Here is a 23,796-nt window from a genome sequence, read left to right on the forward strand (position 1 = left end):
TAGATAATTTCCTCATAGCCAAAAGTATTAACCTAGTTATTTGAGTACAGCAATATAATTTTAGAGACATAATCAACACAGTCATTTCCAGCAAATTAGCAAATATTTATACAGTATATTCAAAGCATTGTTCTGGATATTTAGGTACATACAAAGATAAATTTAAAAGTGGACTCTTATGTGAAGGTTATAATTTAGTAAATAAGATAAAACATGTACACAAATATCATAATCTACTTGAATTATAAAAGAGGTATAATGGAATTTGAAAATTTGGAATAAGGAGTTTCAGGTTGGGAATCATATCAGGTTTTTGGAGGATGTGGCTATTGAACAATACCATTCCAATAGATAGTAAATAGTGTGATTATCAGAAAGCGCAGGGCATTTGGAAAACAGTAACTAGTCCAAGTTGATTAAAACAAAAGATTTTTAATTAAAGATAGAAAAGTAGATTTTGGAGTGCTTTGACTGTCAGACTAATAGTCAGCAAACATTTATTAAGTACTTAGTATATGCCAGAAACTGTGCTAAGAACTAGGGAATACAAAGAAAGGCACTCCCTGCCTCCAATATCCTACTCTTAAGGAACTCATAGTCTTAATAATATACAATATAAGTAGAAACAAAATTTTAGCAAGATAAATTGGAGATAATCTCAGAAGGGAAGGCATTAAGATTAAAGAAGATTTGAAGGAAGCTAGGAGGCAGAAATGAGAAGGGAGAAAATTCTAGGTAAGAGATACAGCAAATCAGAATGCTCAAAGCTGGGAAGTGACTCTTGTGTTGATGCTGGCCTTCCAGCAAGAAGGCCTAGTGATGCTGAAAGGCCAGCATGAAGGCCAGCATCACTAGATCATTAGAGTATGTGATGGAGAATAATGTGTAAGAAGACTAGAAATGTAGGAAGGGACTAGGTTATGAAAAGCTTAACAAACAAGGGTTTTACTTGAGATACAATGGAAAATCACTGAAGAGTTCTAAGCAGTAGAGATCAACTAGAGGTGTTTTAAAATTTAAAAAGATTAATCGAACTTTAGTGCATGGTTGCGATTATTGCAAGGAGAAACTAGAAATATGGAGACTGATAAGTCAGTTATTTCAGGAATCTAGGTGAAATGGATCTTAGCAGGGACATATTTTGGTAGCCTACTCTACATCCCATCTTATACATAAACTAGTATCCTCAAGCTTTGCTATACCAGGACTCTTTCCCACATATATGTATTTAGCCAAATATATCAGTGGTGGCCTGTCTCCAAGGAAGTTTACTTATCACAAGTACCAATAAGGCATATAATAGACAATCTTCTCTATGACATTGTCCAAGATCAGGCGCCTTGAAAATAGTTTTCAGGGGGAGGGTCTTGGCCCAAAAAAGAAAAAATGTTTTTAGACAAATGTGTGACTATAATCCTTTAGTAATGCTTTTTATTCACAGTTATTATGGTTACAGATGCTACAGAAATTTTATCCACTTTGACAGATTTTAAACCATCCCTGTACCCAACCTGGATAGCTTTTGAATTCATGCTTTATAGAACACATTTGTTTTGAAGTTACAGATAACATAGTGGGTTTTGTGTTTCAGGAAGTAGACTATCCCTCATTGTAACTCCAGAATCCCATGATCTAATTTTTGCTGATAATTATAACTGTTAAAAGAATTTAGCACAGTACTTGCCAGATAGTAGGGCTCTGAATAAATCCTTATTGATTGATTGGTTTATGATAGCATCACTAGAAATATAGACTGCTCTTGTTTTTTCCTGGTCCAAGGGACAAAATTTATTGTAATTGTAATGCCATTACAAGCAATCTAAATTCCAAGAGAATTTAGCAAAGAAACAGAAGCAAAGAGACACATTTATCTGGTTTTTCTTGTTATAGATATGCTAATTTTATAGCTCAGAGGTGGGACCAAGGAGTAGTCTCTGGAATTTGATTCTATTTGACAGTCAACTGCTTATTTTTTTAAATCTAGAATTCATTAGTTTCTTTTTCTCCAAGAAAGGTCCTATTTTAATGGACCAGGCAAAAACAGTAATAAGGGCCTAAACTGGAGTTTTAGACCAGGACATAATCCTATTCTGTTATCATTAAATAGATGATCCCTATCCATTTTATCATTTCCTATCCTATGGCAAGTACACTCATATTAACTATTGCAAGTACACTTTGTTAACTCAGTTCACTATAAATTTTTCTCATCTAACCTGAAACTGAGACTTCACTTCTGCACAACAAACCTTTTATTCTTCCCTAAATGACTTTTTATTATAGTGTTCACAGTGGCCATTAAAAACCTCTCATGTAGGATTAAAAGAAAAATAGCTAAAGTGTGTGTAGTAAAGGTAGGATTTACTATTTTGAACTTGATGGGATAGTTCCTTATACTTCCAAGTTTTCATACCAATGAACACATTGTTAACCACAATATGAGTTTTCTTGAGTGTTTCTCTTTGGACAACTTCATAGAAAAGCAATTTTCCTTTGTCTCAGTCTTCTTTTATTGCTTATTAGCTTTCCTTGACATTTAAGTAAAAGGCTTTGTTGAGGTTACAAAGGAAAGAAAAAAATAAATTTCAAACGAATGCTAAATAAATAGCCCCTATTGAGGGAGTTCAAAGAAATATTGTACTCTTCTACAGGTTTTAAACTCATTATGGTTTAATTCTCTTTGAGATCTTGTCCCTTTGGGTCATGCAGTGAGTTCACTTTTCTGATCTTTGACTTGCTTGGTTTTTTTTTTACATCTTTCACAGACATAATGAAGCCTACACGTGGACAAATCCTACCTGCTGTGTACATAATATAATTATTGGCAAATTGTGGATAGAACAGTATGGAACAGTTGAAATTTTAAATCACAGGTAATAGAAGAAAATTTGGGGCTTAAAACATTTTTCTAGCTACAAGTTACTGTGCATGTCTTCATGTAATGATCAGACAAGATACTGGCGCAAGGTTGTCTTTTTTTATTCTAGAAGGAACATAGGAATAACTGAGTCCCAGCTCTGACACATTTAACCATGGCCACGTCACTTAAACTCTCTGAACCTCATTTATAAAATGTGTATAATTATATTTATACTAACTCCATCACAGAGCTATCCGTGAGGGAAATACTGAGTAAATCTTCAGTGTGTTTTTTTAAAGAAAAAGTATTGTTGATTCTTATTTTTATTCTGTTGTCTTAAACTGGTACATCTGTCATGTATTACTTTACTTTTGCATCTTATAAGTCTTGCATAGGATAAGTGCTTAAGAAATATTTGTTACATTTGATTTGTGATTGCCATCTTAACAGTTATGCAATTTTAATATTTTTATCAAATTTTGAATTGGTTAATCTTGTTTTATTTTGTCCTTCAATTCAACAAACATTTATTGTGTCTATATATATATATAAAACACTGAAGATGCAAAGATAAAAAATGGACAATATTTTTAGTAAAGGAGATAAGATGTACATAGATTAATACAAATTAGAAAATGATTCAGTGTTTAGGAGAGATCAAAGAGAGTGACACAAGAGGTTGAAGAAAAGAAGATAACTTACAATTGGGTGCATTATGGAAGAATTTATACTGCAGAGGGATCCTAAAATAGGCATTGAGGAAGAAGTATTTCAAGATATAGAAATGGGAGGTAGTGAGAGGTAATCTGCTCTGGTGAGATTTGGAGGATCTGAGGAGTAATATGGGGAATAGAAAGTGAAAGACAAGAGGATAAGATCAAGGAACAAGAAATAGCTGATTTTTACTAGCACACAAAATATATGAAAAGGATTAATGTGAAACAAGACTAGAGAGGTAGTTTAAGATTAGATTGTAGAGGAATGCCAAATTAATGAACTTGTCTTTTATCCCATAAGCAATGGGGTTTTTGAGCATGGGAAACTGACTTTGGTAGTGGTAACTTTCACTAGTTTGGAGAGGGGAGGCACAGAAAGCAGAAACAGGGTATGAGACTATTTTTTTAAAATAATTTTTTATTGATAGAACGCATGCCAGGGTAATTTTTTACAGCATTATCCCTTGCATTCATTTCTGTTCCAGTTTTTCCCCTCCCTCCCTCCACCCCTTCCCCCAGATGGCAAGAGTCCTTTACATGTTGAATGGGTCGCAGTATATCCTAGATACAATATATGTGTGCAGAACCAAACAGTTTTCTTGTTGCACAGGGAGAATTGAATTCAGAAGGTATGAGACTATTTTAATGGACCAGGCAAAAAAGATATCAAGGGCCTGAACTGGAATTATGGCTTGACTTAATCCTGTTCCCACTTCCCATCATTAAATAGATGGTCCCTATCCATTTTGCCATTTCCTATCCTATTGCAAGTACACTTATGTTAACTATTGCAAGTAACCTTTGTGAACTGAGTACACTATAAATTTATTTCATCTAACCTCAAACTGGGACTTCACTTCTGCACAATAAACCTTTTATTCTTTCCTAAATGACTTTCTATTACAGTGTTCACACTGGCTATTACAAAACTCTCTTATTATGTACTTTCTTCCCACTCCCTCTCAACAGAAGACCTTGCTGTATACTTTACTGGGAAAAAAAAAATAGAGGGTTTCCTTTACAAACTTCCTCTCTACTCCCACTCCACATCTTCAAATCTCTAGCCATCATCCCTCTTCTTTTCCTTGCTAAAGCTAATCCCTCACTTGTACTTTTGAGTGTTGCCCATTTTCTATAGGAGGCTTTATCTTCCTCCAATCTCTCTCCTTCCAGCATAATCTCTTTTTTCTTATATTCAGGCTTCTAATCTACTCCTTTCTTCCTGTGTAGACATGCTCAGGTCTTTTTTATCTTTTAAAAAAAATCCTTAACTTGTTTTCATTTTCTCAAGCTATTATCCTATATATTCTCACCTTATCAGAGATAAAAAAATTCTTTCATGGGTCTTCCTGATTGAAAGTGTGTGGTTCTAAGGTTCTGTCTGATCTTTTATCTTGATAAACTTTCTCCCTTGGTGCTCCTGTCAGTTCCCGTGGGTTCAATGATCATCTCTGTTCAAAAAAGTCCAGAATCTAGAAATAAAAATAATTTATATTTACATAATACTTTAAGATGTGTAAAGTGCTTTAACACAGTTTCATTTGATATATATATCTTTATGTAAACATATGTATATACACATATTTGTTATTTTTCAGTTGTGTCCAACTTTTTGTGATCCTGTTTGAAGTTTTCTTGGCAAATATACTGAAATGGTTTGCCATTTCCTTCTTAGTTCATTTTATTGGTGAGTGAGGCAAAAAAAATTAAATGACTTGCTCCGGGTCATATAGCTAGGAAGTATCTGATGCCAGATTTGAACTCACGAGATGAGTCCTCTTTATTCTAAACCTAGTGTTATAGCCACTATGCCACCAACTATCCCCTTCACCTAGCTGTTCCTTTCTATAGATATTCAATGTATAAATATAATACACCCACATATAACATATACACATGTGTATGTTTTTTTTAATATGTTTTTGTGTGTCTTGAATCCTAATCTTTCTCTTGAACTTTAACATTTACAATTAGATGTCCTGTAGACATTTGGAGAACCTCTGTTTGACTTCAGGTTTTCATCACTTCTCACATGAAGTATTATAATGACCTCTTAATTGTTCTCTAGTTCAAATATGGCTGGAAAATTAAACAAATTTGTTAAAAATACATTTAACCACATCATAAAATACATACTACATATCACATATATAAAATTACATCATATCTTATGAAAAACTTCAGTAATGCCCTGTTGTGTCTAGGATAAGACAATTCTCAATTGTAGGCTTGTTTTCCTTTACAGGCTGACTTTTACTTAGCCTCCTAGTCTGTTTTCATAGATAATTCTTTTATTCATTATTTGTTCCATTCACATTATTCTGCTCACTCATCCATTACCTGATATTCCAACTTCTACCTCTGTGATTTTATTCAAGTAGTCTCCCATGTATTCCTCATCCCTCCCTGACAGAATTCTGAGCTTCTTTAAAAGTACTGTGTAACTGTCCATAGGGCTATATAACCATGTGTACTCTTTGACCTAACAATACCACTAGTGGGTTTGTATTCCAAAAGAGATTTTAAAAGAGGGAAAATAATAGCTCTTTTCTGGTTCTAGGGAGTTGATTATTGAGGGGATTCTTATCATTTGGGGAATGGCTAAATAAAAAGTGGTATCTAATTATGATGAAATATTATTGTGCAATAAGAAATGCTGAGCAGGATGCTCTCAGAAAAACCTGGAAAGTCTTCCATGAGCTGATGCAAAGTAAAATGTATTGTGTACAAAGTTATAACAATATTATAAAATGATCAGCTGTGAATCTTAGTTATTCTCAACATTACAGTGATCCAAGACAACTCTGAAAGACTTATGTTGAAAAGTACTGTCCATGCCCAGAGAAAGCACTCATGGTGCCTGAATACAGATTGAAACATACTTTTTTCTTAACTTTATTTTTTTGAGGTTTTTTGGTTTATCTTTTATGACATAAATGTTATGGAAATGCTCTGCACGATTACACATGATTAACCTATATTAAATTGCTTGCCCTCTCAATGAACATGGGTAGAGAAGGAAAAGAGGAAAGAATTTGGAACTCAAAAATTTAAAAATGTTAAAAATCATTGTCTTGTATCATTATCTTGTATCAGATCATCTTATGACCTTACCTGCACATGCTATGCTTCCCTAGTATCTGACAAATGTTAGGAACTTGATAAATGTTGCTTGAATTTTATTGAATGCTGTAGAATTTGAAGATAAGAAATTGAGAGGCCTGGGTCTTTAGTCATTTATATGACAGAGATGATGGCTGATGATGGGGACAAGAGAAATCCTGTGCTTGCGTCACTAAGGAAGGCAGATGTATGCTGTGAAAGTCATCAAATAACAGCAAGAAATACTAGTAAAAAGATTCTATTTGAATTGGTGGTAAACATTGAAAATGGTTTAGTATTTAGTATTTTTTTGGGGGGGGACAATTTTTTTTTTTTACACTTTAATACAAAATGAGAATACAAAATACAAATTAAAAAAAAGCTGCTTTGTCAGTTCTTTTCCATTTTCCCTAATAATCTTTGAAAAGAGATTAATTTAATGTAATCAAAATTATCCATTTTCTCTCTCATAATACTATCATAAATTGTTCACCTATCCTTAAGTCTGATAGGTAATATGTTCCATGTTCAAATTTTCTTTTGCTATCTCTCTTTATATCTAGGTCATATATCCATTTTGACCTTATCTTAGTGAATTGATGTAAGATATTGGCGTATGCTTAATTTCTGCAGACTGCTCTCTAGTTTTCTCAACAATTTTTACCAAATAATGAATTCTGATCCCCAAAACTTTAAGTCTTTAAACTTGTCAAACATCTGATAACTATATTAATTTTCTGCTGTAGATTTCTTCTCTGTTCTGTTGATCCATCTTTCTATTTCTTAACTAGTACCAGATACTTTTGATAATTACTGTCTTATACTTTAAAACCTGGTACTGTTAAACCTTCTTTTACACTTTTTTGCATTAGTTCCTTTGATATTGTTGATCTTTTGTTCTTTCAAATGAATTTTGTTATTTTTTTCAGCCCTGTAAAATAATTTTTTGGTAATTTAATTGGTATGGCATTGAATAATATAAATGTTTTGATAAAATTATCATTTTTATTTTATTGATCCTGTCTACCTGTGAATAATTAATATATCTTCACTTATTTAAATCTGATTTTTCTTTCTGTGTATGAATAAAATTTTTTATGCTTTTGTTCATATAGATCCTGGGTTTGGTTTGGCAGGTGTACTTTATACTGACTAGAATAATCTTAAATCAATCAATCAATCACTAGCTATCTCTTCCTGCAGGATCCTGTTGATAGTATATAGGAATACTGATGATTTATGTGAGTTTGCTTTAATATCCTCCTACCATGTTGAAATTATTATTTCAATTAATTTTTTTAGTTGAGTCTTTAGGATATTCCAAGTATGTTTGTAAAAAGATAGTTTTATTACCTACCTCATTTCTTATTCTGATTCCTTCTATTCCTTCTTCTTTTTCTTCTCTTATTGCAGTTGCTAGGATTTCTAATACAATATTCAATAATATTGGTGAAAGTGGGTATCTTTGTTTCACACCTAACTTACTGGGAAAGTTTCTAGCTTATAAATCATGCTCACTAATGGTTTTAGGTAAATGTTTATTAAAGAAAACTTTCAAGTGTTTTTAATAGAAATGAGTGTTATACTCCATCAAGTGCTTTTTCAGCATCTCTTGGTATTTTTCCTTCTTGTTTCTTTTATTATTGATATAAACAATTATGTTAATTGTTTTTCTTATGTTAAAATATCCTTACATTTCTGGTATGAATTCTACTTGGTTGTAATGTGTATAATCTTTGTAATATATTGTTATCAACTTTTAGTTAGTATTTTATCTATAATTTTTGCGTTTATATTCATTAATGAAATTGGCCTATAATTTTCCTTTTCTGTTTTTACTTTTCCTGGTTTAGGTATCAGTATCATATTTGTTTCATAAAAGGAGTTTGGTAGGATCCCTTCTTTGCCTATTATTCCAAATAATTTGTTTAATATTGGAATTAATTGGTTTCTAAATGTTTGATAAAATTAATTTGTAAATCTGGTCCTGGTGCTTTTTTTTTTGGAAGCTCATTTATGGTCTGTTCAATTTCTTTATCTAAAATACATCTATTTAGATAATTCTATTTCTTTTGCTAACTTGGGCAATTTGTGTTTTTGTAAATACTCTTCCATTTTGTTTAAGTTGCTAAATTTATTGGCATGTGATTGGGCAGAACAACTCCTTATAATTACTTTGATTCAATTTCTTTAGTGGTATATTCACTCTTCATTTTTGATACTAGTTATTTGGTTTTCTTCCCTTTTTAAAAAAAATTGTTAATGGTTTATTTTATTTTGTAACACCAACTTTTATTTATTAATTCAATATTAAGTTTTATTTCATCTTTAATTCTCAGGATTTCAAATTTAGTATTTTATTGGGGATTTTAAAATTTGTTCTTTTTCTAGTTTTTTAAATTGCATACCCAGTTCAACATTGAATACTTTACAAATTTTCTAGAAAACAAATGTTATCTTTGAAATGTGATGAAAAAAATTTTATATTGCAGTGGAGTTTTATGATTTCTTTTTCTAGAACTGGAGATAAGTGTGTACTTAATTTTAAACCATGTGGACTATTTGGGAAAGAACTTCATAAAATAGAAGGATACATTCAGGACAAAAGGTAGGTGCAAATCATTGTTGGTTCAAAGTAATTCCTGTCTTAAGCTTCTATATAAATTATTTTAATTTGGATTTTATTTTTTCAAAATAATTGAATTTTGAACTTAAATTTTTTTCTCCTTCTAGACCTATCAATTCATTAGTGTAAAGGAGCTCCTAGTAAGCAAATTTCTACCATTGCAAATCACCAGCTGTTTTGCAACTTAGTTTCTAGGGAGCATGGAGAGTTTAAATGACTTGCCAAGTGTCATAAAGCTAGTATGTGCCTGGGAAGAGTCTTGAACCCACCTCATTCTTACTCTGAGATAGACTACTCATCATGATTCCAGCTTCTCTTATGATTGACCATCATAAAATGCTTGAGTAATTTGCCAACTGTTAAATCCAAACTAGCTCCCTGGAGGTCTCAGGATCAGCCAGAGTCAGGATAAATAAAAGTTCTTGGTCTTTAGGGGGAGATGTTAAAAGAAGCCGGAGTTTTGCCAAAGATCCCTTCTTGATTCTGGAGTCCAGAATCTCCAACTTTCTCCTCCTCATCCTTGCCTATGATTATCTATATACACCAAACATCGAGCTAGCACCAGTGGTGAGAAGAGCCATTTTTCCAAACATATGCTTTGTTTCATATCAAATAGGTAATTAGCCTGAAGTGCTCTGATTCAAGCATACCTGTTCATAGTTTCAGTCCTTTACAGCCAACAGGATTAAAAATAAAACTTTTATTGCTTCCTTTTACTCTTGCTTAAAATCATCAAAATTTTTTTTATTTCTATTACATGTTCTTTATGTATTATAATTTTATCAAATGAAATGAAAGGTGACTTAATTGATACCCTTGACAAATCTCAACCTACAGATTAAAATAATCAAATTGCTAATATTTTTCTTAGACTTCACCATGTCTATAGCTTGTCTATGTAAAACATAGACAAGTTAAAAAAGGTAAGAAGTTTTCAAGTTATAAAAGGTAGGAAAACAACTTAAGGAGGTACATTTTCTTTTTTTGGGGGGGGGGGCACAATGGTAGAAAAATTCCTTCTGTCATGATACTGTTGAAACCAGTGATCTTAGTAACATGTGATTTGTGTACTTTTCTCACATAAATTGCTTTGGAGAAATTATGTTGCCAGTTTAAAAGCAGACGTGTGAATTTTGTTTCTCTATGTACCTATTTGCAAGAATTCCTTTGTCTACTTAAACCTGAGCCTAACTAGTTTGTGATGAGAACTATTTGTTTTTTATGATTGGCTTTTGGGTTTTCATAGTTTTTAAATACTTTTTTAGTATTTTGCAAGCAGATAAATTATTGATGCTTTTGTTATAATCTGTCTTTTGCCTTAATTTATTTCAGTGGCTCTTGTGAAAAGTGACCTTTCTTGGCCAGATCTTTTACCTTTCTGAGGTTCAGTTTCCTCATCCAAAAATGGAAAAAGTAGAATTAAATTATGGTTTCTTCTACTTGAATATTTGCATTTTAAAATGAAAACATTTAATATTTCTTAGGTGTCTGTGCCCTACTGGATTTAAAAAAACTGTTCAAATAACCCATAAAATAACTTGGAGCAAAAGGATGAGGAAGTTTCCTTCATGTGAATTTTAAATTCACATTTAAATTATTAATTTGTTAATTATAATAATTATTATGTATTTCTCACATAATATATAATAATTATTAAAATAATAATAATCATTATTGGTTACTAATTAATTTATTAATTAAATTGCAATTCAACTTATACATTTGAAAAGGATAGCAGCCCTTGTACATGAGAACAGAAAAGAAAGGTTGCATTACACACTTCTGAAGAACCAGTCTTATATATCATAAAACCTGTTTTTGTACATATATTAAGGCAGTGTAGAGAGACATATTTTCAGTGACATGTGATTTGGAGGCCTGGTACTTACTGCCACTGGGTGTGTACATTCTTGCTTGTTCTTAATTTTCTAATTTTCATGCTTTTAGATTAGATTGCATTATTCCTGAAAGTGTATTTTTGTAAATGTAGTTCTCCTTCTACGAACAGATCATTTTTCTTACTGTTAGATCATTGTTGCACAATGAACTTCATAGATGATAGTATTTTTTACAAGACTACTAACAATAATAGTTAACATTTGCGTGACACTTTAAGGTATATAACATTCTTCACATACATTTCCACATTTGGTCTTCATAATAATCCTGCTGCGGTTATCTCCTTTTTACAGGTGAGGAAGCTGAGGTTCATGGAATTGAAATGCCATTTCTCCAGGGTCTATGCATTCCAGTGTCATAGGCAGGCTTAGAATCCAGATCTTTCATGACTTCATTTTGTATTGATTCCAGGCAGGACTTTCAAAAGTTACATCATTTTACTACTCTCCATGTTAGAAAAACATAAAACATATATGTTACCTTTTAGTTGTTGAACAAATGTGAAATTACCCTTTAGAGTAATTAAACCTAAGTTAAGGGAATATTGCCTTTGTCACCAGAAAAAGCAGATATTATATGTCATCTCTTAAGCCTTCAATATAAGCATATATCATTCTTATTTCTTCCTCACTACTTAAAAGAATATGACTTTTTGTTTATTACTTACCACTATTCAAATTAAAATTCTGCTGATTTAAATGAATAGTTTATAATTCATATTATCTGTTCAGAAAATAAAATAAAATTCTCTTTGACCACAGCAAAAAGAAGCTCTTTATGATATATGGCAAATGGACAGAATGTTTATGGGGTATAGATCTTGTTTCCTATGAGTCCTACAAAAAGCATGAAAGGAAAGGTGACCACCAGAAAAAAGCAAAACAGGTAAGGTTTTTAATACTTGGAATAAGTGATCCTGTGAATTTTTATGGTATATTTGAGAACAAAAATAGGTAGATGAAGAGCGTCTGAGTAAATACCTATAAATTAGCTCATGATTACTGACATCTAGCAAATCATCCTTATTTTCAAATTAACCTATAAGAAGATTACAGTGTGCCCTAGTGTCCCTAGATAAGAAATGGGAAATGAATGAGGTAGTTACAGTTTTTCCTTCATAATAAAACAGGCTAGCTAATTTCTGGAGTATATTGAAACTAAAAACTGTGAGCTGAATGTTATTTGAGTTCATATCTTTCTACTGTCTTACTGATTACCCAATCCAAAGACAGGGAAACAAATCTTATTTAAAAGTTTATCTCCTTGCAAGGCCTATGTTCATTCATATTTCCCACAAAGACATTTCAGTTCTTTGACTTTTTTCACCCTTATAGTTAATGTTTATAATTAAAACCCCCTTTTTTTTTCTTTTGGTTTTCAGTACTAGGTAATGTATTTAATAATCAGTGTTAGGAAAAGAATCTTTTTTCTTTGTCCCATGCAATATTGTACTTTGGGGCTAGTTCATTATTCAATGTAAAATTAAAGTTGAAATTTGAAGAGAAACAGATTTTGATTTCTATTAAATGAATTGGGGTATATTGGAGACGTTCATTTTTTATTTAATAGTCAATATCTGCCATACTTTTCACTTTTTTTTATATTGTGATATAAATGGGCTATAATAGTCACTTTTGCCATTATGTTCACTTATTTTAAAAGCTTATTCTTTATTTAAAGGAAGTGTGATCATCAAAGGTTGTTTATTAATTGATGTCTTTGTAAATATTTAACCTTTGCAGCAGGTTTTTAAACATTAGATTCTTTTTTTTCCCCCAAAGGCCTTTAAATATATGTATATATGTGAGGGAGTTGGACTAAGGCTCCTTCCAACTTTGAATAAATGATACTATATATAATACTGTCTTGGGGCTAAATCTATATATTCTGAGGTTATTGCCACCTAAGAATCTCTAAGTGGAAACGGCATATGTCTTAAGGAAAGAAATATACGTACAGATGTTGACAAATTGTCTTTCAAGATGATCAGTGTGATCTCAAATAAAATTCCATTTAAGAAAGCAATTAGCCACTTTGAATCTATATTATGCAATATTGTATATAAATTACATAATACAGGTAAGCATTTATTTTACCCTTTGATTTATCCTAATCAGTTTTGAAAGGTATTGAGCAAATTGACATTGGTAAAATCTTTAATATTAGAGAAGAGTGCTGGAACTCTAGAAACAGACAGCTGTATTCTTTTCCCCAAATCAATGGTGACTTGACTAAATTGGGTAAGACATTATTTTTTCTTAATAAAAACCCTCTCCCAAGAAAAGGGGAAATTCTTCCCTTTGTTTTATTAACAGAGTTGTTGATAATTTTTGAAGTTCAGCAATCAAATATTACATAGTGGTATTTCATAAAATGTTTTGGAAATAGAATTCTGGATACCAAGAAGGCAGGAATTGTGTGGATCAACTTGGTGGCAACTCAGAAAAGCTTTGTGAAGTAGAAAACGGACTAAGATTGATTTATATAGGGAATTAAACTATAGTTGATGTTTAATGACTTAAGAACACCTGAGTAAATGCTGTTAAATAGTTTAATGGAGGAATTTATTGAAAATTTAAAATACTTTGGAAATAATATTACAAAAATGACTTTTTAAAAAGTTTATATAACCTTTTGAAATTCAAAGTAATTCCTTTTTCTGTTTAGCCTCTATGAGTACTCTCTTCTATATTCTTTCACTGTAATGTCTACTCAGTTTAATGTATGCTTTTTTTTTAAACTGAGTGAACAAATGGTGCCTATGCTTTGCTCAGTTATCCAGTGAAGCTTTACCTCTTCACTTTGAGCCTTATTATGTAAGAATCTTTACTGCCTTCAGTTGTGGTAGGTTAAAAAGTTCCTGCCCTTGTGAAGCTTATTAAAAGAATAAAAGATAAGCAGTAAGTTACGATAATTGAATGAAGGTCAATATTGTATAACAAGGTTATTAGAAAGTTCGGGTTTTTTTAAGAGTACTATGTGAGATTCAGTGGAGGAAAATTATTATTTATAGAATATTAATGAAAACTTTGTGAAGAAGATGCCTTTTAATTTGAGCTTTAAAGCATAGGTAGGAATAGGATAGATAGGGCTTATCAAATAGATTATTTCCCCCAAATTTTGAATATTAGCTGAACTATTGATTTGTTACCATAGTACATAATTTATAAAAGCTAGTTTTTAAAAATCTTTTTATGGCCATAAAAAGGATTCATCTTTTTCTCTTGGTTGAATACGTGTAGAAATTTTCAATCCTAAAGGTGAGTATAAATAAAGCACCTATTCTGTTAAAAAGTTACTTCTTAAAGATGTTCTCAGCTATAGGACTTTCTATATAGCATTAGTATTTAAATGTACTTTGAATTTTATTTGTTTATATAGCTTACTTAATAGTATACATACTTTAATTTGTTTGACTAAAAGGAATGTTATTAGAGAATAGGAACAGGTCATAAATTTGTGGCTTATTTTCAGAATTCCTAAACTTTATTGACCTTGTGTCAGATATTTCATTTTACAGATCTCTGCATGGGAATCAGAATTAGAGTTTATGGAAATATCTGTCATGTATTTTTAAAAAGAATCTTAGTGTTAGACAACAATTCTCCATCATCTTTCATATCTAATCACTTAGCAAGTGCTATCAATTCTATCCCCACAAAATCTTTCTTAGCTTTCTTTATTTTCTTACTATCATTGCTACCTTCTTTTAAACCCAAAGTAATACTTACCTGGATTGATGCATTAATTCTTAACTATTTAACTTGACTGTGCTTTCTGCCTCCAGTATTTCTCCCTCTCTCTTCCATCCTTCAAATTGCCACATTATCTTCCATAAGTATATATATCCTTTCTTATCTACCAGATCAAATTGTTTGCTTTCAGATCTTTTTGTAATCTGATACTGCCGTACCGTTCCACATCCACCATTTCATCAATCCAGTTTTTCTAGGTATTATACTCACCAGATGCCATTCCTTTACTCATGCCATTTTTTGTGGCAGGAATGGCCTGCCCATTTTTTTTTTTTTAAACCTATTTCTTGTCCTCAATTAAGGCCTTTTAAATGCTATCCCCTCCATGGTCCTTTCTGATTCCCCTTTTTATTAACAACCTGTTTTAAAGTATCACTTTATTTTGTACCTCTCTAATTAATTTAAGATGTAGTATTATATATTTAAATTATCTGTTTATGACTCCCCTTCCCAAACTTTAAATCCCAAGAGGACAAGAAACATGTCCTATAAACTTGTAAACTTTGTGATTTGGTACCTAGACTTACTAAAGTGTCTACTACCTGTAATATTAGGTGATTAATAAATTTTTTGTGAGTTAAATGAGTAAATTCTGCATTAAACACATGGCTTTACATATTTTAGGAGGATGAGACTGAAAAATCTGAGAGTGATGTGGCTGATGATGTACCTGAGATCCAAGATACAGTACATGTCATACCTGGCAGTGAGCTTCTTTGGAGGATAAACAGTAGGCCTCCAAATTCTTCTCAGGTAAACACATAGAAGAATAACCCTTGGTTTATAAGGGTATTTCTGAGCATATATTCCTACTGTTAGTCATGTAATGATACATAAAAGCTCCATGCTATTTTCATCTTTTAGGAAGAGGATATATAGGATAGAATCTGGAGATGGGTCAGATCTGAGATTGTAGGAAATATGAGTTTTGACTCTTGACAGGTAGATTGGAGAGGTATGGAGGTGCTTAGTCATGCTGTCTTAGAAAAACAGGGATATATGTTTGCCTGCCTAATCTTAGGCTTAGATTGCTTGCCCTAAATGATTTTTTGAGCAACTCTGAAGTCTTTCTGTCTTCTAAAACAGAAATTGTTAACCTGTGGTCCATGTACCTGGAGTTAGTGAACTCGAATATGGGGGAAAATTACATTTTAATTTTCACCAATCACTGAAATGTAGCATTTCCTTCAGTCATGAATATAGGCAACAAACATTGGGAAGGAACCATAGGCTTAAATAGTCTGACAAAGAAGTCTATGACACCCAAAAGAATTAAGAAGATCTGTTCTAAAGATTAATTTTTTTGAATTTTTAACAGCAAAACATAATCTTCCTTATTTTTATCTTTGTAATCCCAGTATTTTGCCTATGGTACTTGCATAATCATTTTTTGTTGAATTGAATATTAAGCATTTTTCTTTTAATGCTTGAATCTAAGATGAAAAGATTTATAGTTTTCTACTAGCACTGATCCCTAAAATTATAGATTTAAACAAAACCAACAAAACTGCATGATTATATCAATAGCTGTAGAATAATCATTCCATGAAACACAGTGCTTATTGATCTTTTTAAAAATTCTTATTTATTTAATTAAATAATAGCCTTTTATTTTCAAAATATATGGAAAGATGATTTTCAACATTCACCCTTGCAAAATCTTGTGTTCCAAATTTTTTTCTCCTTCTCTTTCCCCATCCTCTCCTGTGTGTGTGTATATAACATATACATATATAATATGTATATATGTTAAACATGTGCAATTCTTCTATTTATATTTCCACAATTATCATACTACACAAGAAAACTCAGAGCAAAAAAAGAAAAAAGAAAACAAAAAGTAAGCAAACAACAAAAAAGGTGAAAATGCTTATGTTGTAATACATATTTGTTCCCCACAGTCCTATTTCTGGATACAGATGGTTCTTTTCGATCACAAATCTATTGGAAATGGCCTAAATCACATTATTGTTGAAAAGAGCCATATCCCTAAGATGAAAGGAAAAGATAATGACGAATGTTGGAGGGGATGTGGGAAAACTGGGACACTGATACATTTTTGGTGGAACTGTGAATGGATTCCCATTCTGGAGAGGAATTTGGAACTATGCTCAAAAAATTATCAAACTGTGCCTACCTTTTGCTCCAGCAGTATTTCTACTGGGCCTGTATCCCAAAGAGATCCTCATGTGCAAAAATGTTTGTAGCAGCCCTTTGTGTAGTGGCAAGATAATGGAAACTGAGTGGATGCAGAATAGCTGAGTAAATTATGATAAATGAATGCTATGGAACATTAATTGTTCTTTGAGAAACGACTAGCAGGATGATTTCAGAGAAGCCTTAAGACACTTACATGAACTGATGCTAAGTGAAATGAGCAGAACCAGGAGATCATTTTACATGGCAACAACAAGACTATACGATGATCAATTCTGATGGACATGGCTCTCTTCAACATTGAGGTGATTCAAACCAGTTCCACTTGTGTAGTGATGAAGAGAGCCATCTACATCCAGAGAGAGAACTGTGGGAACAGAGTATGGAACACAGTATTCTCACTCTCTATTGTTTGCATTTTGTTTTCTTTCTCAGTTTTTCTTTTTCTTCCTTCTTGATCTCATTTTTTTTGTGCAGCAAGATAACTATATACATATGTATACATATGTTGGATCTAACATGTATTTCAACATATTTAACATGTATTAGACTATCTGCCAGCTAGGGAAGGGGATGGGGAGAAGAAGTGGAAAATTTGGAACAAAGGTTATGCAAGGGACAATGTTGGAAAAATTACCCATGTATATGCTTTGTAAATAAAAAGCTTTAATAATTTAAAAAAAAAAGAGCCATGTTTATTAGAATTGGTCATTGTATAATCTTGTTGTTACTGTGTATAATGATCTCCTGATTCTGCTCATTTCAGTTAGGAGATCAGTTCATGTAAGTCTCTTTAGGCCTCTCTGAAATCATCCTCCTGATCATTTCTTTCAGAACAATAACATTCCATAACATTCATATACCATATTTTATTCAGTCATTCCCCAACTTATAGGCATTCTCTCAGTTTCCAGTTTCTTGCCACTACAAAGAGGGCTGCCACAAACATTTTTACACATAGGGGTTTCTTTCCCTCCTTTAAAATCTCTTTGGGATATAGGCCCAGTAGAGACACTACTGAACACAGTTTGATAGCCCTTTGCGCATAGTTCCAAATTGTTCTTTAGAATGGTTGGATCATTTCACAATTCCCCCAACAATGTATTAGTGTCCCAGTTTTCCCACATCCCCGCCAACATTTATCATTATATTTTTCTGTCATCTTAACCAATCTGGGAGATGTGTAGTGGTACCTCATTAATTTGCATTTCTCTGATCAATAGTGACTTAGAGCATTTTTTCATGCCACTAGAAACAATTTTAATTCTTCATCTGAAAATTGTCTTTTCATGTCTTTTGACATTTGTCAATTGGAAAATGATTTGTATTTCTATAAATTTGAGTCAATTCTCTATATATTTTAGATATGAGGCCTTTATCAGAACCCTTGGATGTAGAAATTTTTTCCTGGTTTCTGTTTCCCTTCTAATCTTGTCTGAATTGGTTTTGTTTAGTACTCATTTATCTTAAAAACTCTACACGAATTTAGAAAGATCCTCCTTTATTCTAATTAAAAGTATACATCTGAAACTAAGAATTAGCATTATTTTGAATAAAGAAATGCTAAAACATGTCCTACAAAACAGTGGTAAAACAAAAGAGTATTATTTACTCTCTTGACTATTATTTGACAATATTGTACAAATATTAGTATTACAAAAAGCAAGAGAAAAATATCAAATGTATAAGCATCAATTAATAGGAGATGAAATATTCCCCTTTGCAGATGATCTGAGTGTTTGCTTAGAAGACACCATAGAATTAAGGAAGAAATTAATTGAAACAATAGTTTCAGTAAACTATCACAATGTAAAATACACGAAAATCATCAGCATTTCTTTCTATTTACCAAAAAAGAACAAATTAAAAAGTCTCTTAAGCAAAACTAGAAAAATCCATAAAACACTTGAGAATTAACCTATCAAGACACACTCAGGATTTTAATTAAAGTGTAAATCACTCTTTACAGAAAGAAAAAAAAAATTATTCAATATTGATAGTCAGGATCAATATAACAAAAATTACAATACTACTTCAATCATTTTGCAAATTTAATGCTTTATTAAACTACCAAGAAGTTACTTTAAAGAACTGGACAAAATATTACATTTGAAAAGTAAAAGATCTAGAAGCTCAAGAGAAATAAAGGAAAAAAAATAGGAAAGGAATCTAGCATTATTTTATTTTAAATAATTACTAAAAATCTCATTAAAAAATGAGAGGCGGCAGGACATAGTGAATAGAGAGCCAGCATCTCAAGCTTACTTGCTTTCAATTTCTGCCTTAATTCATTCTGGCTATGTAACCTTACCTATAACCTCTTAATGCTCTGGGAAACCCTCATATAAGAATGATAATTGCTATCTTCTTTGGGAGAATTTTCTCGGGATGTCCTCCCTACACTGATAAAATCACAAGCCCAGATGGAAAGAGATCATCAAAACTATTTTATGTAGTTTTATGAAGAATAAAGAAGAAAGAAAGAAAAATTAAGTCAGAGCATATTGGACAGTCAAGATCCAGAAGAACTCAGTAGGTTATTAGCCTCTTGTTGTATTAATCTAAGAACTCAAATATTGGCATAGTAGTTCTTTATTTGACAAGAAATTCTGGGAAAACTAGAAAGTATTTTGACATAAAAAGGGTTTTAGACCAGTAACTTACATCATATACCACAATAAGCACCAGTTTAAAGAAACCTAAACAAAAAAGTTCATATCATTTTTAAAAATTAGAGAAGAGGAGATAGGTATTTTTTATCTATATTTAGAATGAAAATTCATAATTAAAGTGATAGAAAAAAATCATGAAACATTTTGATCTATGTACTGAACAAAATAGCACAAGAAAAGAAGCTGTCAAGAGGAATAGAATAATCTTTGCATCAAATATCACTGGTTAAAAAAAAAAAGTCTGATATTTAAATATAAGGAATTGATTCAAATGCCTATGGGCTTGGAATGAGTCTTGACTCATTCCTCAGTAGGTAAGTGGTCGAAAGAGATGAACAATGTACAGATGAAAGAATGCTGTCATCAATGATAGAAAAATTTTGCAAAGGTGATAAAAGATGGAAATAATACTGGAGAGGTTATGGAAATATAGACAAACTAATGTTCTCTTGGAATTATGAATTGATTTAACTATTAGATAACTTTTAAGTTATTAAAATTAGTCATCTTTTCTCATTTTTTGACCCTAGTCATCCCTCTATGGGCATATAACCCAAGAATAAATATCAGAGATATAAAAAAATGTCCCCTATTTAATGGGTTCTTCAGAGAAGCACTTTTGTGGTAGTATGAAAACTGGAGGTGCCATTGATTGTATAATGGCAGAACAAATTGTGATGACTGAATAGAAAATAATATTATTGTAAAGTAATAAGTAATGAAAATGTGGAATTGAGAACAAGAACTGATGCAGTATAGTAGCAGAACCGGGACAGACAACAGGTGATGATAAAACATTTTATATTTAATGAGGTGATGACAAAGCATTTTATATTTAATGCTGATTCAGGGAAAGTTTTTTGTTGTTTTTGTTTTACATAATGTTCTTAGCTTAAAAATTAAAACCTGGTATGCAAAATAAACAATATATATGGTAGTAACTTTTTCTATATGTATTTTTTTCCAGATGTATAATTTTACCAGTTTTACTGTGAGCCTCAATGAACTAGAAAAGGGCATGGAAAAGATTTTAGCTCCTACAGATTGCCGCCTTCGTCCAGATATCAGAGGCATGGAAAATGGTAACATGGGTATGTTATTATTGTTGAATTATTTTAGCCTTCCATTGTTTTTAACTTCATCTTGCATTTCAGATAGAAAAATTTAAATCACTAGGTAAAATAACTCAGAATATTTCCAAGGGATGTTATGCAAAGCTGAAAAGTAATTTAATAATGATTTAATTATTAATAACAATTTAATTTCCTATAATTTCAAAAAAGTAAATAAATGTTACTGTAACTCAACAAGCATGTATTAAGTATTTAGTATGTGCCAGATACTGCTGAGGGCTTAGAAATATATAAAAGAAAAAAAATTATTGTCTCTGCCATGGAAGAATTTACATTCCAATGGAGGAGAGAATAGGTAAGTTATGAGGTATGTACAAGATCTATAGTGAACTGATGAAAAGTAATCTGAAATGGGAAGTTATCAGCAGTTCAATGTACTGGGAAAAACCTCCTGCCTAAGGTAGGCTTTGAACTGAGCCTTCAAGAAGATATAAGACAGAGGCACTTATAGTATTTGGAGATTCCTCAAACTCAAAAATTGTATTCAAACTTAGCAACACCCTTTAAATTGATTGTCATTGCTGCATTTGTTTATCAAATTATCTTTTTTTATTCTTCCGTGTGATCCACAAACCTTTGTATTCAGCTCTTTCTTTCATACTAATAGCATAAAGCTTAATAGGATATAAATGCTAAAGCTATTAATTTGGTTTTTAAAAGGATTGAGAATCAAGTACAATGTCTTATTATTGAAGCTTATTCTTTTGTCTCATATTTTTTGGTTTTATTATCGTGAAATGTATCATTGCTCATAATTTTCTAATCAAAATGAAATTTAATTTAGAAATTTGTAATTTTCCAATTTAACCCTTTTTTTTAAAGCTTAGACTTTTCAAAAAAGAATGTTAAAGCTAATCATTTTATCCATTATATCTGCCCATTTATGCTTTTTGTCTATATATTTTATTAAGAAATGGATTCCTTCCATTCAACTTTATTTCTAAAGACTTAACTCATTTATCCTAGATTTAGCCAGTCAGGAGAAAGAAAGACTAGAAGAAAAGCAAAGAGAAGCTCGGAAGGAGCGTGCCAAAGATGAGGAAGAATGGCACACAAGGTAAGTTTTAAAAAAGATATGGTGTTAATAAATCAGGTTGATGTGTGTTTTGATAGAAGTTTGTCATTTTCAAATCTCTTTGTATTCAAATGTATTGTAACTTATTATCCAGAAAAAATAAATTAAAAGCTTGAGGAACTTATCACCAATAGTCTAGCAACATGAAGATCTTTATTTATTTATTTTAATTTTTATTATATTTTTTCTTTACAAGTTATATGCATGGAATTTTACAGCATTGACAATTGCCAAATCATTTGTTCCAATTTTTTCCCTCCCTCCTCCCCCAGATGCCAGATTGACCAATATATGTTAAATATAACATGATGATCTTAATGAAGATGACAAATTCTTTAGTTTTAGTGACCCATAAAGCAAAAGTAGAAAATTATTCATTATCCTGTGCAAGTCCCCTTCTTCCTCTTCAGTGATGAAAAAAGGGTGCTTGTTGCAGGAATGAATCACTTTTTAGTGCTCGTGGATTGAAAAGGAAATAGTTTTGATGACAACAGCAACTCTTATAAGGTTTTTAATTTTTAGACCAATACACTATTGATACCCTAACTGGGATGAAGTGAAACAACTAGTGAAACAGCACACTAGTACAATGTCACTATATACATTTTCATTATTAATGAAGCCAGAAGATAAAAGAAAGTTGCAACATAAATGGAAAAATAGTTCCTGATTTTTCTGGAAGAAGCAATAAAGGAGTTGGTTGAATTACTTTCATTGTATATCCTAAGACGGCAAAAAAAAATTTTATGTGATTGTCATTTTTTTCTTTCATTACTCATGATAAGTACAAGCAAAATGACTAACATGAAGATAATTCTTAATTATGCACCAATATATATTGCAGAGAATGATGATATAGAGAAATTTTTAAAATAAATCAATAAAATCATTCAGATTAAGTCAGCATTTAGCCTTAATTCTCAGTACCTGCAATGAAAAGGTAGGCATAAAGAAAAATAGTGAAAAATATGTTGGGACATAAGGTAAGTTTTAAAAAAGATATGGTGTTAATAAATCAGGTTGATGTGTGTTTTGATAGAAGTTTGTCATTTTCAAATCTCTTTGTATTCAAATGTATTGTAACTTATTATCCAGAAAAAATAAATTAAAAGCTTGAGGAACTTATCACCAATAGTCTAGCAACATGAAGATCTTTATTTATTTATTTTAATTTTTATTATATTTTTTCTTTACAAGTTATATGCATGGAATTTTACAGCATTGACAATTGCCAAATCATTTGTTCCAATTTTTTCCCTCCCTCCTCCCCCAGATGCCAGATTGACCAATATATGTTAAATATAACATGATGATCTTAATGAAGATGACAAATTCTTTAGTTTTAGTGACCCATAAAGCAAAAGTAGAAAATTATTCATTATCCTGTGCAAGTCCCCTTCTTCCTCTTCAGTGATGAAAAAAGGGTGCTTGTTGCAGGAATGAATCACTTTTTAGTGCTCGTGGATTGAAAAGGAAATAGTTTTGATGACAACAGCAACTCTTATAAGGTTTTTAATTTTTAGACCAATACACTATTGATACCCTAACTGGGATGAAGTGAAACAACTAGTGAAACAGCACACTAGTACAATGTCACTATATACATTTTCATTATTAATGAAGCCAGAAGATAAAAGAAAGTTGCAACATAAATGGAAAAATAGTTCCTGATTTTTCTGGAAGAAGCAATAAAGGAGTTGGTTGAATTACTTTCATTGTATATCCTAAGACGGCAAAAAAAAATTTTATGTGATTGTCATTTTTTTCTTTCATTACTCATGATAAGTACAAGCAAAATGAC

At 31.4% G+C, this 23,796-nt stretch overlaps 1 protein-coding gene across 4 annotated transcripts in view; it reads left to right on the plus strand.

Annotated features, from left to right (window-relative positions):
• OSBPL2 (oxysterol binding protein like 2) overlaps window positions 1-23,796 on the plus strand; it is a 108,908-nt gene that overhangs the window by 76,559 nt on the left and 8,553 nt on the right. For all 4 annotated transcript variants that reach the window (XM_051976685.1, XM_051976688.1, XM_051976689.1 and 1 more), the window contains 6 exons: window positions 2,766-2,873; window positions 9,197-9,286; window positions 11,965-12,088; window positions 15,583-15,711; window positions 20,755-20,878; window positions 21,887-21,977. In XM_051976685.1, the coding sequence (XP_051832645.1) occupies window positions 2,766-2,873; window positions 9,197-9,286; window positions 11,965-12,088; window positions 15,583-15,711; window positions 20,755-20,878; window positions 21,887-21,977 (666 nt within the window). The remainder of the gene's footprint in view (window positions 1-2,765; window positions 2,874-9,196; window positions 9,287-11,964; window positions 12,089-15,582; window positions 15,712-20,754; window positions 20,879-21,886; window positions 21,978-23,796) is intronic.

Source organism: Antechinus flavipes, chromosome 2 (genome assembly GCF_016432865.1).
Source record: "Antechinus flavipes isolate AdamAnt ecotype Samford, QLD, Australia chromosome 2, AdamAnt_v2, whole genome shotgun sequence".
In the NCBI taxonomy this organism is placed as follows: Eukaryota; Metazoa; Chordata; class Mammalia; order Dasyuromorphia; family Dasyuridae; genus Antechinus; species Antechinus flavipes.